Source organism: Charadrius vociferus, unplaced genomic scaffold (assembly GCF_000708025.1).
Source record: "Charadrius vociferus isolate BGI_N301 unplaced genomic scaffold, ASM70802v2 scaffold436, whole genome shotgun sequence".
Classification (NCBI taxonomy): Eukaryota; Metazoa; Chordata; class Aves; order Charadriiformes; family Charadriidae; genus Charadrius; species Charadrius vociferus.
In genome coordinates, this window is record NW_009649187.1 from 569,561 (window position 1) to 585,621 (window position 16,061).

The 16,061-nt window shown below is 38.7% G+C and overlaps 1 protein-coding gene across 1 annotated transcript in view; it reads left to right on the plus strand.

The window, feature by feature from the left end:
* The window catches only part of BLNK (B-cell linker), a 95,953-nt gene that overhangs the window by 16,196 nt on the left and 63,696 nt on the right, over positions 1 to 16,061 (plus strand). The window contains exon 2 of the mRNA XM_009888683.1: positions 9,957 to 10,003. Within this exon, the coding sequence (XP_009886985.1) occupies positions 9,957 to 10,003 (47 nt within the window). The remainder of the gene's footprint in view (positions 1 to 9,956; positions 10,004 to 16,061) is intronic.

Below are 16,061 nucleotides of genomic sequence, written 5' to 3' on the forward strand. Positions count from 1 at the left end.
TGCACAGACTTTTCAGGCTCAGCTATTTCCCAGCGCTTCTTGTTATAATTATTGTTTTTGTCCAGATGCAGGAAAGCAGAAGGCAGCTCTTTCTGCCAGCAGTGTCAGCAGGGAGCACTTCTGCACAGTTCCCAGGCCCTTTGCCAGCAGGGGAGAGCTGAAGGCCCACGGTCCCCCACTTTGTGGAATTCTCCAAGAATGATCCCATTGCTCCCTACATGCTGAGACACCTGCGGAGTGTCTCTATTCAATTATCTGCCCTGTATAGCAGCATTTAAGTAGTATTATGACTTAACTTTCCCCAAGTAACAAGGGTCCTTACCAGTCTCACCTGTCAGTGACCTGAAAATGTCATTTTTAGCCTCCCTCATGAGGGCAGGATGGGAACTCTTAATACCCAGAAAATAGAGAGAACTTTTGTTTTTCAATCCAGTGCACAGATGTCTTCTGCTGAGACAGCCTCTGCCACTGTTCCAAGACAGTACTCTTCCTACTAAGTCAATATTCAAATACTTAAAACGCCACTGCCACAACCATTTTTGCTCCTGCCTCCCTCTGTTTCCTCAGTAAGCAAATTAGATTAACTGAAGGGACAGCTTCATACCTGGTTAAAGGGGCAATGCTCCCCCTTCCACCTTTGCCACGTGTTCCTATTACACACAAGCTTTTGCTAGCTCTAGCTCTCAATTGGCCACAAAGGTTTTATCCAGATGGACACTTATTCTTTTGTATGGTTATCTTCTCAGCCAGACCACTTCCACTAATTCAGCTCACTGCCCACCTGCTGGTGACAGCATGGAGGAGGCAGAAGCAGCACAGTGCCCAGAGAATACGCCTATCCAGGAGGTTTGAAGCAGCTGTGAAAAACACAGCTTCAGTGAGAGATTTCACATAAATCCAGACAATGAAAGAGGCTGCTACCAGGGACAGGGGTGGGACTGCTCACGAATGATTTTCTTCCCCCCACCTCTTCTACCCAGAAGCTTCCCTTGGTTCATGGGAAGGCCCTTGGTTCAACTCGCAAAAGAGTCGGAGAAGCACCAGAGTCAGCACAGGGATGGGAGGCATTCCTCCATGACAGCAGTTGGGGGAGAAGGGAGGGAGCAGGATTGGCCTCTTTGGCATGCTAGCTGTGTTTTATCAACCACCACCACCACCCTCCCCCCCAAAATAAAATATGAAGTAATTAAAATAAAGCTTGCTCAGGCTACCTAGGGGCAAAAGACTCTGTTAGAGGTAGGGAGGATCCTGGAAGAGCCCCAGTACTCCCACCTCAGCAAGAGCCTGGTACACAGGCCACAGTGGAGAGGTCTGCTCACTTAAGGATATACTAGGTAGAATAAACAGATTATTTAGGTAGGAAAAGATGAACTAGAAAGAAAATGCACCTAACCTCACAGCCAAGGGACAGTCTTGTTTTCACAACAGTGTGAAACAGTGCTCTTCTAGCAGAGCCCCATGCTGAGGACATTTCTATAGCATGTCCCGTTTCTTGGAGATCTCAGGTCACTGGTATCTTGACTACAGACTAGAAATATTTTCCAGGCCATTGATTCTTAGATGTGGCCAAATGTGGAACTTCTGACAGTTCAATATTTCCTTTTGTTCTGAATCAGAATGAATAGTTGCAAGTTTCCCGTAAAAATAAAATGTTTGGGAACCACTCAAGCAGTAGCATTGAGGTGCCTCATTTGGGCCTTTTACCTTATGTTAAAAATATCAACATAAATTCATTCAACTTTGCCAAAATTTTTTATACATTCTTAATCATTGATGAAGTGAAAGGAGTCCTGCAAAACAATCTCTTTTAATTGATGAAGCATTTTTACTGATAAACGGTTCTGCTAGAAGACTTTCAGCTGGCTCTTCCGCATTCTTTAAAAAGAAAAAAAAAAAAAAAAATCAGCCTTCCTAATCTTGCAGCCCACAGCAGCATCAGGCTTTGCTGGTTTTTGCCGAGGCTAAATTTCTAGTGTTCGTAGTTGTTATTTCTGTATGTGGTGACTTGCTTCCTTTTTCAAACACTAAAACCCATTTTAATTTGCTTAAGCATATAGGAGTGCATTACTATAAAGATATAGGAAGTGGTTTTATTTTCTGTGTTCCAGTAAGCGTCCTTTCAATAAGGATGTGTAAATATAGACCTCAGTCCACAGAGCATTACACTGTCAGTGAGGAAGACAGTATAACTTTTGAAAGAACCTTGTAAACCACTCATCTCTCCATCAGGTCAGCCTAAGACTAATGGGGATGCCCATGTTCTAGGAAAAATAACATGAACTTTCCCATTGCATGTGCTAAAGAGACAGATTTATGTTGCAGATAAACATAAATGTCTTAGACCAAGGCTAATTCTGCAGCCAGCTTTCAGGGAGGGGACCATTCATTTGGCATGTGAGATTGAATACGACAGGATCAAAAGAGTCTTGGACAGCCAAGTGTGAGCAAGCGGCTCTGGGGTATAGAATGGGCTGGAAACCTTAGGTCATAAACAAATAAATCATAGGCGAACCCACTCATAGCATATACGAGAACAAAGGATCAAGTAGTTTAATCTTTCATTGGAACTCTTTCAAAGCAAAACTGGTTAACCTTAAATGTGTGCACCTTAGGTATTAATGCAAAAGGCAGTTTCCTCAATGTAACATAAACCACAGGGATTCACTGAGCTACTATTGCAGGAAATTATCTTTCTCTTGAAGAAAAAAACAAGTTTCTAACATCTCAACAGTTAAATAAATGTGGCAGGGTATGCAGTACAGACTCCTCAGCCTTGGACTTCTGGCAAAGCCATACAGTAGTTCAATGCAGATGAAACTAAATTAAATCACTCATAAAAAAAAATAATCTTGGTTTACACTTTAAATGATACAGCAGCAATACCACAGACAGATCTCCATTAATGGTGTTAAAGTAATTCCTTCCAGCATGATCTCAAACTCCCATAACACGTTGAGCACAGCTCTTAGTAACACAACATTAGATGAGCAGTTTTGTTTAACTAAAACCATGCCTGAGGACAAAATAGCAGTATCACTTCTTGACGGCTGACAAATCCACAGCAGACCAAGAAATTCATCCCCAAAAGTCCTGTTTACACCAGGCATGTCCTGAATGTATTCCCTTGCTAACACTGCTACCAACACAACTTGATTCGTATTACGTGAGGTCTTATATAAGCCAAATGTAGAGATGGCTGCTGTGAAATCCTAGAGATATCGTGTACATCAATAATTCTGGTGCTACTTGCATGACTTATGCTTTCACTACTTTGGAAAAGCATCAGTGTCCAAGCAGTAAGGAGAAGCCCCTGTGAGTGAGTGCAGACAAAACCAGAGTGACTCTGTTCATAGCAATTGGCCTCGTGTCATTGCAACCACTCTCACACTCAGATCTGAAAGGTCAAAAGTATGTTAGAACTGTTAAGCACCCGCAGTGGATTACCAGCTTCAGGACAGATAAGACTGCATCACCCAGCTCTGGCTGGCACAACCATTAACAACTAATCTTGTGCTTACAGAGCAGCTCTGCAATGAACAGGATTGCCGCTCATCTCTGCTTGCACGTTAAAGCTATAGGCTCGCCTATCTGAAATAACAGAAGCTGTTTCTTATACCACTTCTATAACTGTGACTTTAGTTTCGCTGCAGAATATCAACATTTGTGTTCAACAAATACGATTCACCATGTTTTGAAAGTAACAGAGATGGAATGATAAGAGGCAGCATAGCATGATTCACCTCAGCCTTGAAACTGCAGGGAGCTATGTTTCACTAGAATTATGCTACTAACATTTTTTACCTCTGAGATATTGGCAACAGTTATTATGAACTGAGAAGACTGTTAAATAAACTTTTACAACCAAAAATCAGTCAATATAGTTTGACAATTCTCGCCACAAACTGCCAACCCTGAAAAATAAGCTTTGATTTTTTTAAAAAATTATTTTTCCCCACTTCTAATCACACTTTCACTGAAGCACATTCCCTTTCCTTCTTCCTTCAGATTTGTCTGTCTTCACCCAGCCTTCTGTTGCTGATCTCTTTCATTTTATTATCTGGAAGATAGATTTGAACGGTGCTTTTAAATTTTCCTAGGTTCATTTTCAGTTGCGTGCTTTGACTATAGATATGGCACCCCTGAGCCATATTTAAAAATTATTTTAAAAAATAATTAATATTTCATTTTTGCATAACTTTGTTCTTTCCCCCCCCCTCTTTATTAGTAATTTATCCATTATGTATATAATAGTACTGGAGGCAAAGCTAAATTAAAGCCTCATTGGGGTAGGTATCACACAGAGTTTTAGCAATTTTTTTCTTCAAAGACACTAAAATCAGAATAAGCTAGCCAAAATGTGGAAGAAAATAGAAAAGAAAAATATTTTTTAAAATGCTATTTGAATAAAATTGTGAATGGTACATGAGGATATCAACAACCGCTTAGAAAACAATGAAGCACAGACCCCTCTTGTCTTCAGTAGGAATGATTTAAGCACATGCCTATATGCCCTATTGATTCAGACCCTACATGTCTTGCCTGAATTCATGTGAGATCTGTTTTGGCCATGGAGTCCTGTATCCCCTCCCAGACAATCTTACATTTGTGAGTAATGCCATACCTGAGGCATCACAACTCTGAAGCCTGACTTCTGTTTATTCATAAGAGGTCTAATATCGGTAGCTGCTGAACAATTTCCTCAGTGACCCTGCTGAAACTCTTTAACCCTTAGCCTCAGCTTTTTGGATAAGAATATTTTAATCCTAACATGCCTTCCAACCTTTTCCTCTCTAATGAGACTGTTCATCAGGATGACACTTCCCTAGCAGGAGTCCATGTATTCATAAAGATGAACAGACACCACCAACTTGCTTTAGATGAGTGAGATATTACTAAAAGGAGAAAGACTTAATTTAAAAGGCTCTTAACACAAAGAAACAGGATTTGAATTAGGCTGAAGTACAGGAAATGGCAATTTCAGTAGGCAATATAGTTACAACCTGTTAATCTGCTATGCAAACTGGTCTCGCTATAAAGCCACTTTGTACATGAAGTGCTCTTGCTACCACTAGATGTCAGTTTTACACACTTTAAAATGGATAAATACCTGAAAAATAGTAATTCTTCATTCACAATAGAAAAATATTCCTTTATTATGCCATTATTTCTGGACTGACCTTTAATTTCAAGTATTCCACATTTTATTTACCACCTTCTCTTCTGCTTTTCTCCTCCTGTGGGGCACAGTTCTCCCTCATCTAGGAAAAAAAGACCTAGAAAGTTTCCACTATGCATTTATTCCATGATTTACTCAGTCTGAGACACTGACACTTTTTGCCAGGTGTCACTGGCAAAAATCTATAGCTCAGGTTGTATTTCTAGAGGATAGCACTGAGATCCTACTTTTATTCCATAAGGATATTTTTATATTCCATAAGGACATATTTACTAAGAAATGCCATAACTTCTCTAATTACAGATAGTCTACTATGACACTTAATAGAGAATATCATTAACATGTATTATTACAGTTGTACGATTTTTCAGATTTTTTACTTGTATTGACTGCCTAAATATAGAACATTTTTATTTACACTCCTAATTTCTGTCTCTCAGAAATGAAAAATGTAGCTATAGATTCATCCTAAACCTGGCTTCTTGCAGGTCTTTTTGTCAATACCAAAGAGATTCCATAAACATAACCAGGTCTTAACATAAAGAAGTTGATCACACTGAATATAGAGTTTTTGTAATATATTATGCATTTACTTTGCCATAACAACATGAAATTGTTTTACATCAAATAAATCTGGGTCTTTACCTTCCCCCCAAAAAAATGAAGAAAATTAGGAGGAAGTCAAATTCATTACACTATGTAATATTCAAATATATATATAAGGCATATATGTATTTTCATATATATACAGACACACACACAAAAAGCAAGAAACTCATTTCACAGCAAACCTCTCCAAACTGGTCCATTCTCAGAACTGGCTGAGTTACAGAATATAACTCAGCATTACTGTAAGGTCGTGACAAGACTGTCGCCTTACATGCAGCTTTACTGCTCAGATGTTGACAGCTTACCTAGCAGCACAGTATGTTTGTTTACCATAAAGTCAAGGGAATCCCCTCATCCTCATTCACATCAAGATTTGACCTTTTCAGGCTCCTACTGATCCTTCAGAGCTCTTCTGGATTGTTCAGGTATTTATTTGCACCTGCAGCCATAACCATCTTATACAGATACTTACCTACAAGGAGGGGCTGAAAAGGAATGAAGGGGAAAGAGATGTGCTATGTGAACTTCAAAATATAGTCACAAAGACTGTATTGTACAATCAACTATATCAACGACCTTCCTCAAAGACATCTAAAAACTTTCTTGAGGCAATAACTCTATTAAAATATCCCTTAGCACAATCTCAGAGAGGAACTGTGAAAGCATGTCAAAAAAATCTCCAAAGCAAACCTGGAGGCCAAAACACGTCAGGTCCTTGTGACTTCTGACAGCCCTGTTTGTGACTTAGAAGCCTTCCTTAGAGAAGTGCTAAACCTGAGGCAGATGAAGCCGCTGTATATGCTACACAGTATTACAACATTTTATCCCATGCAAGAGCCACATTCCCATTACCTTCCTACCACACTCAGTTTGCTCCAACTGGGACTCCACTTGCATGCTGCCAACCGCTTATCCACCTACCAGTCATCCCCTACACATCCCCAAGTCCACAAAATGTCATAAGTCTCACCCAGCCAAGGCATGTAAGCCCCATGCACACGTGCTGGCCACTTGCGAAGCACATGCACAGAACTAGAGCACCTCAGACATGCCAGCTCACCCTGTGTGTTCTGCACAGTCCACGCGCATGAGTCAGTCTAAACTTTTCCAGACAAAAATGCATAACCCCTACTTACGGCTCTGCAGCTCCAGATTGTACAGAAATTTAGCTTCTCTTTGCTTTTGATGTAAGGCTTCCCCTTCCTCAGCACCCATGCTGACAAGCAGCTACAGCAGGATAGGCTCAGATCCAAGACATGCCTCTGCAAGTAAAGGAGTAAGAGACACACCTCAAACACTTGCACCTCTAGAGCACTTCTCCCCTTCCATGATGCTATCTGCAGAACAAGGCTTGCTGGCTTGATTTGTAAGCTAAGAGTTTTGGTTACAGGTAGCTACTGAGCTATGTACGTGAGCTACTGAGAAAATTGATGTCAGGTGAATGAAACAGCAAGCAGAAAAGAGGAAATCAATAGCGAGTTTGAAAAGAACATAATTTTTATAAGTTTTCTAAATGGCACTCTAACATGAAACTAAATACAAAAAAAAAAAAACCAAAGCCAAACACTCCAATCTGTCCCTTTAGTTCCTCATTGTATATTTGGCAACTCAAATCCCTCCAGGAAAGAAACTACTTTAACTTCTTCTTTATCACACATATTCATTTGCAATATATTCCATTCATGCCAATATGAATCACTAACAACGTATATCATAAGCAACAGGAGCAATGGATAATTAAAACCTGGAAGAATTAGTCATCTTCTTACAGAAGCTACTATGTAATTTCAAAACTGTTGAGTTTGCAAGATATTTTTGTACTCTTTCCTAAGACCAGAATTTCAACGCTAAAATGCAGCAGCAGCTCTTAGTTGCAATCAATGGTTCAATTTACTGAAAAAAAAAAAAAAAAAAAAAAAAAAAAAAAAAAAAAAAAAAAAAAACTTTTAAGTGTAAAATAATTTGTAATTTATTAAAAAAAAAAAAAAAAAAAAAAAAAAAACAGAAAAAAAATAAAAGATAGCTTTCAGCTGGACCCATAGATGCCAATCTGCACAAACTTCAGGGAGGCTCATAGCTTAATCCCCTTGTTGAAGGCCATCTCAGGGCCGGGGTGGGGAATCAAGTTAAAACTTGCTACATAAAACATTCACCAGTATCAGAAGTGGTTAGATCCATAGCTTCCTCCTCTACCAAGCTCAATTGCTAGTTTAAAAAAAAAAAAAAAAAAAGTGCTTGATCTGAGTGTACACACAGCACTTGCCTGTATGGAAAGAGCTGCTTACGGCAGAGCACTGCTTAGGCGGCACATTCCAGCAAACATCAGCTTGGAAAGGCAGAGAGAATTACACAAGCTATTTGGCTGCACTCACCAAGCAATTATACCTCAGCAATCTTAATACACACAAGTAAAGGTTTAAACATTCTATTTTGCAAAGAAAAAGAGAGTGAACAAGAATCAAATCCTCTCAACAAAAAACATAGCTAGTTCCTCCTCTCATTTAGAAGGTGCAATAACAGAGGGGGAAATGGCCCTAATATTGCTGGTCATTGATCTGCAGAGGCAATTTGGTGAGTCATCATTACAGCTGACAAAGTCTGAACGAGCCCAGATGGCCCTGTATGTCAATCAGACAGCTTAATATAGTTTAAAATTTCCTCAGGAATTTGGTGCTTTCTAGATCTGCTAGATCATCTGCTTATTACCATATACACTACATGCAGATATGCAGCTGCTTTTTGTTACAGTATAATTACAGGCTAAGTATTAAATGTACAGGGTTCTCTAGTGTCTGAAATGGCATATTTTCACAACAAATATATCAAAGAAATGCAGAGATTCACTTGAATTTAAATATAGACTGAGGACATATGTATTCTCTGAGATCTTACATGTTCTCCACTTGATCTCCTTGTCTCATACCCTTGTTATTAGTGTCTCATTTTGTATGCTTGATACAAACTCATCTATCATGCTGATGAGATAGTGAGACAAAAGGCAAAACAGCTTGGAATGGGACTGGTGGCTGGAGGGTTATTCAGAAAAACAGATAGAGCTGGGCGAACATCAATCATATTACAATGACCTCAGTATCACTGAACTCACTGGAAAGTAGCCATTTCAGAGATTTCACATCCATTATAGGTGTGCCTAGGAAGTCTCGGGAAAGAAGCGAAATAATTTCCTTTTGCTGACACAAAAATAGAAGGAGGGTTAGAATTGCATCTATTAAATGGACATGTCTTCAGCCTGGCCTATCCCCTCTTGAAATTTATATGCTGAGAAAGAGGGCATTTTAGCATTAGCAGATTTCTGCACTGAAACCGTGTAATCACACATTTGGTCTGGGTACAATCCAGAGATTTTACTGGAAATTTTGCTCAAAAGGAAAATCCGTAGATTAAAATCGGTTTAATTGAGACTACCTTAAAACTCTGACTCAAAAAGTTTGGCTGCAAGCTGCACGCTAGCTTGAGCATCAGAAGTACTTCTGCTGCTTTAGTGCGGTGCATGGACTCTTTGGCATGTTGAGGTGAAAGGTATATGAAGCTACACCAACTAGTGAAATGATTTAGCTAAACTGTTTCCAGTACCTGAATTAGATTGCACAGCACTAGAATGGGCACTGTATGTGCCAAGGTGGAACACTAAAGGTTCTATTTTTTTTTCATTCCCCATTTTTCATGGGTTCAGGAGGCACACAGAAGTCTAGCACAACACACCAAACTGGGACTTAATAGTCTCCCAACCCTTGTTAAAGTAATCTTCCACTCAGCCATTGTTACACTAATCTGCTCATTTCAGGAAAAAAAAGAAAAAAAGAAAAAAAAGAAATTAAATTCTCTGGTGGAGCTGGAGAGAGGCCATACAAAATGGCTCACTTATCACTTTTTGAATGATTCATTAACTAGCATAATTTAATCTGCCACATGCCCGGTTAAATTCCAGTTTAACAAGTAGTGCCTGCTACCAGCTTTCCAGAAATGTTACAACAGGCCAGTAATAAAAAGTTAAACATTAACCAAGATGAGACAACAATGTAGCTACAAAACTATTTTTTAGGTCTTTACTTAGTTCACTATTAAAAATGTCATGCAATTCACTTAATGGATGGGTCTTGATTAAACTGATCTTTAATTAAAATACAAAACCTATTTTCTCTTTTTTCAGAATGTATCAGATTATGAGCTGAGCCAATTCAAAATAATGCAGCAGCCGTAAGTTTCTCATTATTCTCTTCTTCCCCATTAAATGACTAATACTCTGTTGTACTCTGACAGCTTCTCTGTTAATAAATAAGGAAAAATGAGAACTGAAACCTCCTGCTCACATGAAGGGCATTAATTGATGGGGGTGGAACTTCCTCAGGATTAGGACCCTGGAAGGTTTACGAGAACTGTGGTTCAGATCAGCTGACAAGAAAGTCTTTTCTGCACCAGCTGCTGGGGGATAGTCTTCCCCGGAACAGACAAGGACAACCTTAATATTAGGAAAAATACAAGTACAAGTACAACATCTTCCAGAATACAGAAGCTCTTTCCTTGTATAGTGTATGAGGCCAGATTTTCAGAATTGGTTCATCTGCTGCTTAGGGATGAATTTAAGTGATCAGATTAACAAAGTGTTGTGTTCTAAGTGTTTTAAATAGAATTTAAATAGAGTACTGAATAAGCAAATACAGGCATAACAGTTAGGAAATACCTTCATGTAATTTGTGACAAATAAGTTCATTTAGAAAGATATCCTTAATGTTAAAGTATATTAATTCTCTTGTATTACTGCACAGAAATAATATTAGGGAGTTTTCTCTATGAACCAATGAAACCAAGAAGAGTTCATGTTAATATGGAGTGAGTTGCTCTACTTCTAATGATTGTCATTCCATGTAGCCTATTTTTCCCCTAGCTGGGAAAACATTATATCTAGTTACAAAATCAGAATTGTTTTCTATTGGTAGGAAACTGGAGGAACTTGGAGGCATTTTTACCCATTAAAATCCTACTCCTATTGATAAGAACTTGATGAGAGCATTGTTAGTATTCTTCTGGGTTTGTTTTAATAATTAACTAGATGAATAAGGAAAATATCAAAGGACTTTCTTACAAAGTAATTAAGTCTAACGGGACAACATTTTGAGAGAAAATGTAGAGAGCACGAATACAAAGTTAACCTCTATTTCTGTGATATACATGACACTGATCTAGTACAATATTGGGGAAAATGGGAATCTACTGAACTGAGGCCAAGAGGTGCACTTCTACTGATGTGGGTATTCAAGCTTTGGATTCTGAAATTGCATATTGAAATAACAAAGGTGTTTTGTAATATGAATTCTGTTGTCAAGTATAAAACAAAAGACCAGAGTAGATCAAGTCCAAAGTAATAAAACTCCTGAAATGCACAGTATGGCTGTCACGTCCCTAGTACCAAGTTTCGCTCTAAAATCTGTTGCTCTTACATCTTACTGCTTGCTATTGCAAAAATTACCTGAGTTTCTAGCACTCGATCAGTTTACATGTTTTAGCTGGGAAAGGCCTACATTGATCTGCCTAAGCCAGATGAGTAGGCCTGTTCAAGCCTGTTCGTCCGGCAGGTAATCCCTAATGGACCAAAACACTGAGGATAGATAAACAGAAAAAAATTAATCACCAGACAAGGTGAGAATAAAATCCTATGTTTCTCCTGGCCATGGTCAGTGCGTCAGGTCTCTGCCTGTTATGAAAGTTTCTTCAGGAGGCTTCATTAGGCAGAAGTTAGGGCCCCTGACATGCCACCATCAAAAGCTCTTTGCCTTTCCCATTTCAGTTCTCTCTAGTGCAACACTTGGCGTTCTTCTTTTCCATAAGAAAGATTTTGAGTCTAGAAGGCTATAAATGCCCTGTGAAATAAAACACACAGTTATTCTACATTCTGCTAGGAAATCCCATCACAGATGTACCAGGAGCAATCTGCAGCCACGCATGGGTATACTTCCCTGACTTCTGCACCAAATACCTCCACTAACTCAATGGAAGGCTCTTTTCCTTCTAGTCACTACTACACCTGTTCTCTAAGGGGGAAAAGATAACAGGTGCAAAAAAGACAAAATGTTTTCTCTGGGAAGAGTTTATCCCAGTAATTCTGTTTTGATACTCTGAAATAGACTTTTTTTTGCACTACACACTTCATGAAGACTCTTATTGTAGTCTTTTATTTCAATTAGCATTGGCTTTGACAGCCTAATGTAAACTAGTTCTCTTCAACAGGTCTACCTAGATAGCTTCTGAGCAGCTATGAATATAGAAGTGAAATTATCAAGATGCAATCTCTACTAGTGCCCTATCCTATCTGTGAAATACCATAATGAAAGATTCCTTCCCCACTTCCCAAAACAACAACAGAGAGAGGTGCTGCTTTCAAACACAGACAGCAGAGTACTGAGGCACCAGTCCAAACCCTCTCTGGAGCTGGCTGCCAGGGTTGTGCAACAAACCGCTCTCACGAGTTTATATGTTTTTAACAGTCCTGACATCATGTTGAAACCTTGAGCTTCGCTTAAAGCCCTTCCTCTTGCAGAAGCACCATTGTATTTTTCACTCTACACAGCAGACTTGGTTGATACACTATCACCCTGAAAGCCTGGAGTCTCCCAAAACAAGTTCTCTCTCAAGAATGGCAGTACACCAGCACTTTCCAGATACTTCCCACTGGAGAGGTCTCAAACATTCCATGACTACAGTCATGGGCTCATTTATTCATTGTCAAAATTCATGCCAGGAAGAACACTATATAGAATATCACACTACATTCAGGAGCACTCTTTAAGAAACTGCAGATATCAAAATCAACCTCATACCAGAGATACTTCAGAATACTGAAACTTGAGTGCTTTCCAAGCATGCTGTCTTGCTATCTTTACTTAACATTTTAATATGCAGTGCAAATAAGATTGTATTCATCAAAACTGGCATATAAGCTATAACTCAATTATAAAAACATGTAATTTGGAAACACATCTTGAGAAAGAAATGTAATTACAGTCCAATCACCTCAGTGTAGATAGTCCAAGACTTACAGTATCAGGTGTTTATGTAGAAGTTGTTTCACAATGCTTTCAGCTTACTCAAGTTTCACTTTCCCAGGGACCGTGAAATTAAAAGGCCTTCTTTATAGCTAATGTGATTAGAAATTCTTCCCAAATCAAACTCAGAATAAATTTTGCTCTCAACTCATAAGCTCTGGAGCCTGTCTTCCAAAATCAGGACTGGAATCTTTCATCACAAAATCAGTGCTCTCTATCACATGTGCAAATTCAGAAGCATGTTCTGGCTGTGTCAGCTTGCTAGGTAAATGAGAAACCTTCACCTGCAAATCAGATATAAGACATCAAGTCTTGGAGTTTACCATTTGTATAGAGCAACATGCAGTTATGGAAGATCCTGGATAATAAGTGAACTGTGATAAGGAACACATAATTACAAACTTTGTTTAATTACGGTGTGGGCAGCTTTTTATCTTTCCTTGAAATAAACATCTACCAATTTTCACTGCTGTGAAAAATGTTAGTAGTTTATTTTGCCAGGATTTTATAGTATATATGAATATACAGTATATATATATAAAAATATATATATACAGAAAAATTTGCTATTCATAAATCAAGTAATTGTTCTGTAATTAGGTTTGATTTCTAGATTAGTTTCTAATATTTTTTTTATTTGTTCATAATTTTTAATAGCTCCAGACTGAAATTTTTTATCCTTGCCTTCCATGCAAAGGAGATGTCTTTCCTGAGACATCTGAATAATTCTCAATTGTAAGACATGTAACATATCAGGAAAGTCGCTTTGTAATGCTGAGATGTTCCACTTGAAATGTCTGCACTTACATAATTCAAACTGCAAGAACTAGAAACATTACACATTAACTCCTTTTTCGTCCTCCCCCTTCAACCCACATTTTTTTTTTATTTCTTCATTAAGGAAGGTAAACAACCTAATGTGGAAAACCCACTTTTCACCTTTTTCACAGCTGTCAACATTTAAATCCACGGACAAATTCTCCATACATCAGGTGCAAAGGCCTGGATCCCCTCTTAGCCCCTTTGCAGCTGGGTTAGGAGACAGTTCGGAGGGCAAAATCTTTTGGAGGGATAGTGTCCACTAATCACTAAACCTGGATTTTGTAAATGTGGATTTGAGACCTTGCTCTGCATAAGTAAACTCAAATTATTTTAGCATTCCCTGCTTCCTTTCCCACTTGCAGTATGGAAATAGTAGTATTTCCCAATCTCACAGGGGTGCCATAATGGAAAGGCATCAGGAATTGCGATGTCTCTACTTAAAATAGTAAGGAAAACTGTACAACTGCACTGCAGGTGAAAGCTGTAACTTGCCTGCCAAGGTCCCATTCACCAGCTGTGACGCCACATCTGAATGGTGTGGAGATTACTGGCCAAGCAGTGGCCAATACTGCCATCGCTGCAGCTGCCAGACAGACCGCTCTGCTGCCAGGGGCCACCCCAGGCTTGTAGGAGACAAAAGAGGACAATGGGTCAAAGGGCAAACAGACCTCTGCTGGCAAGATTAATTCTAGTCTACTCTTGACAGAGATTTACAAACATCTTTTCTCAACGATTTTGTCAAACACTTCAGTGCATTTTAATACATTGTCCATGCTTCTGGTGAGAATCATTGTCTCAAACACTTGCATGCGTTATGCATTTTCTTCTGTTACATTTTTACTTCTCATGAAAAAGACAAGAAAATTGAAGCCATTAACACTAAAACAATAGTCAAAATTAAGAATAAAACGAAAAAGAAGTCAAGAAATAAAATAGTAGACTTCTAAGACTACCATGAGATTCAAATTTCACATAGAGAATTTTCTAATCCTGTTTGGACAGGGGATTACATAGGCATTATTAAATTTATTCTTAGTTAATAGATGTAGGGTGTGCAACATGATACTTTCAGTTTCACTTTGAAATATTTTGATTTCTTGCTCCTCTATTTTTATTTCAGTGGATTACTTTGTCTAACCAAAGACAAATCCTAATAAAAATACTGATAAAATCAATGAGTTTTCTATGAGAATTAGACTGTTTCCTTACGAAATAATAGACAAAGAGCTTTTGCTGTCTCTTTAAGCAAGATGCAGCAGTACAGACATCTGACAATCTGCATTTGGACTTGCCTTGCTCCAGAGAAAGCTCCAAGACGAAAAAGCAAAGTTGGTAGATGACTTCTACCCCAACACTTAGTAGGCAGGAAAGGTTTTCCCCTCTCCTTGGGATATACCATAATGGATATTTTATTACCCTATATCCTTCATATACCAGTGCTGACTCAGGTTAAATGTTTTATGTCTAAATATGTAGATTTAGTTCCTTGCTTTCCTTCATTTTTGATGTAACTTAAATGCCACTTTAAAAATCTCCATTTATTCCCAAAACTGGAAAAGGCCAGGGCTGCAAATCCAGAAGATATCTCTTCATACAGTGACCTCCCAATAAAAATTATACCTAACAAAGAACAACAGAGGTTTCCAGTACATAACCACGCTAGTGTCACAGAAACATACTACAGGACACTACCTTTGTAGCTATATACACTCCAAAGGGAAAAAAAATGTATCTGATTTTTACTTTAAATCACTTTTTTATGTATTATTTACTCATTTTTAGCATAGAAAGGCTATGACAAAAGTCTACTCAGGCATCAAATATTTACAGAGGCAACCATTGCCTGCTGACTAGAATTCTGGATATTCTCCTGTTCACAGGAAGATCTAGGAAATATTTGCTCAGCCAAGCAACACCATCTTGCCTCCTGTTACAGCAGCAAAGAATATTACACTCCTGCAGCAGAAAGGGGGCAACAGACACTTGCATTACAGCAGTTTCTCTTGCATCCTGCCACGAGCAATTGAGATTTTTGTGATGACAGAGGTTACTTGAGAAGGAAGAAAGATGCCCTCACAGCTCAGGACCATATTGTGTTCCATTGCGTTCTTCTAGGAAGCTCAGTTCTGCTCTTCTAACTAGACTGTTCACTGTGCTAGCCAGGTAAAACTGGTATTCTAAGTGTTTTGCCAAAGCTTAACAAGGAAAGAATGGAAAGATGACAATGTTAACCGCCTTGTGGCACCACCATAGACTGCATGGATCTGAACTTGAGACCACAGTTTAATCACAGCACCTTCCCCATCTCAGCTCCATGTCTGAAGAAGTACCCAGTCAGGCAAACAGAGGCAGATATATTTCAATACTATGAATCTATAACTGAGCATTTTTCT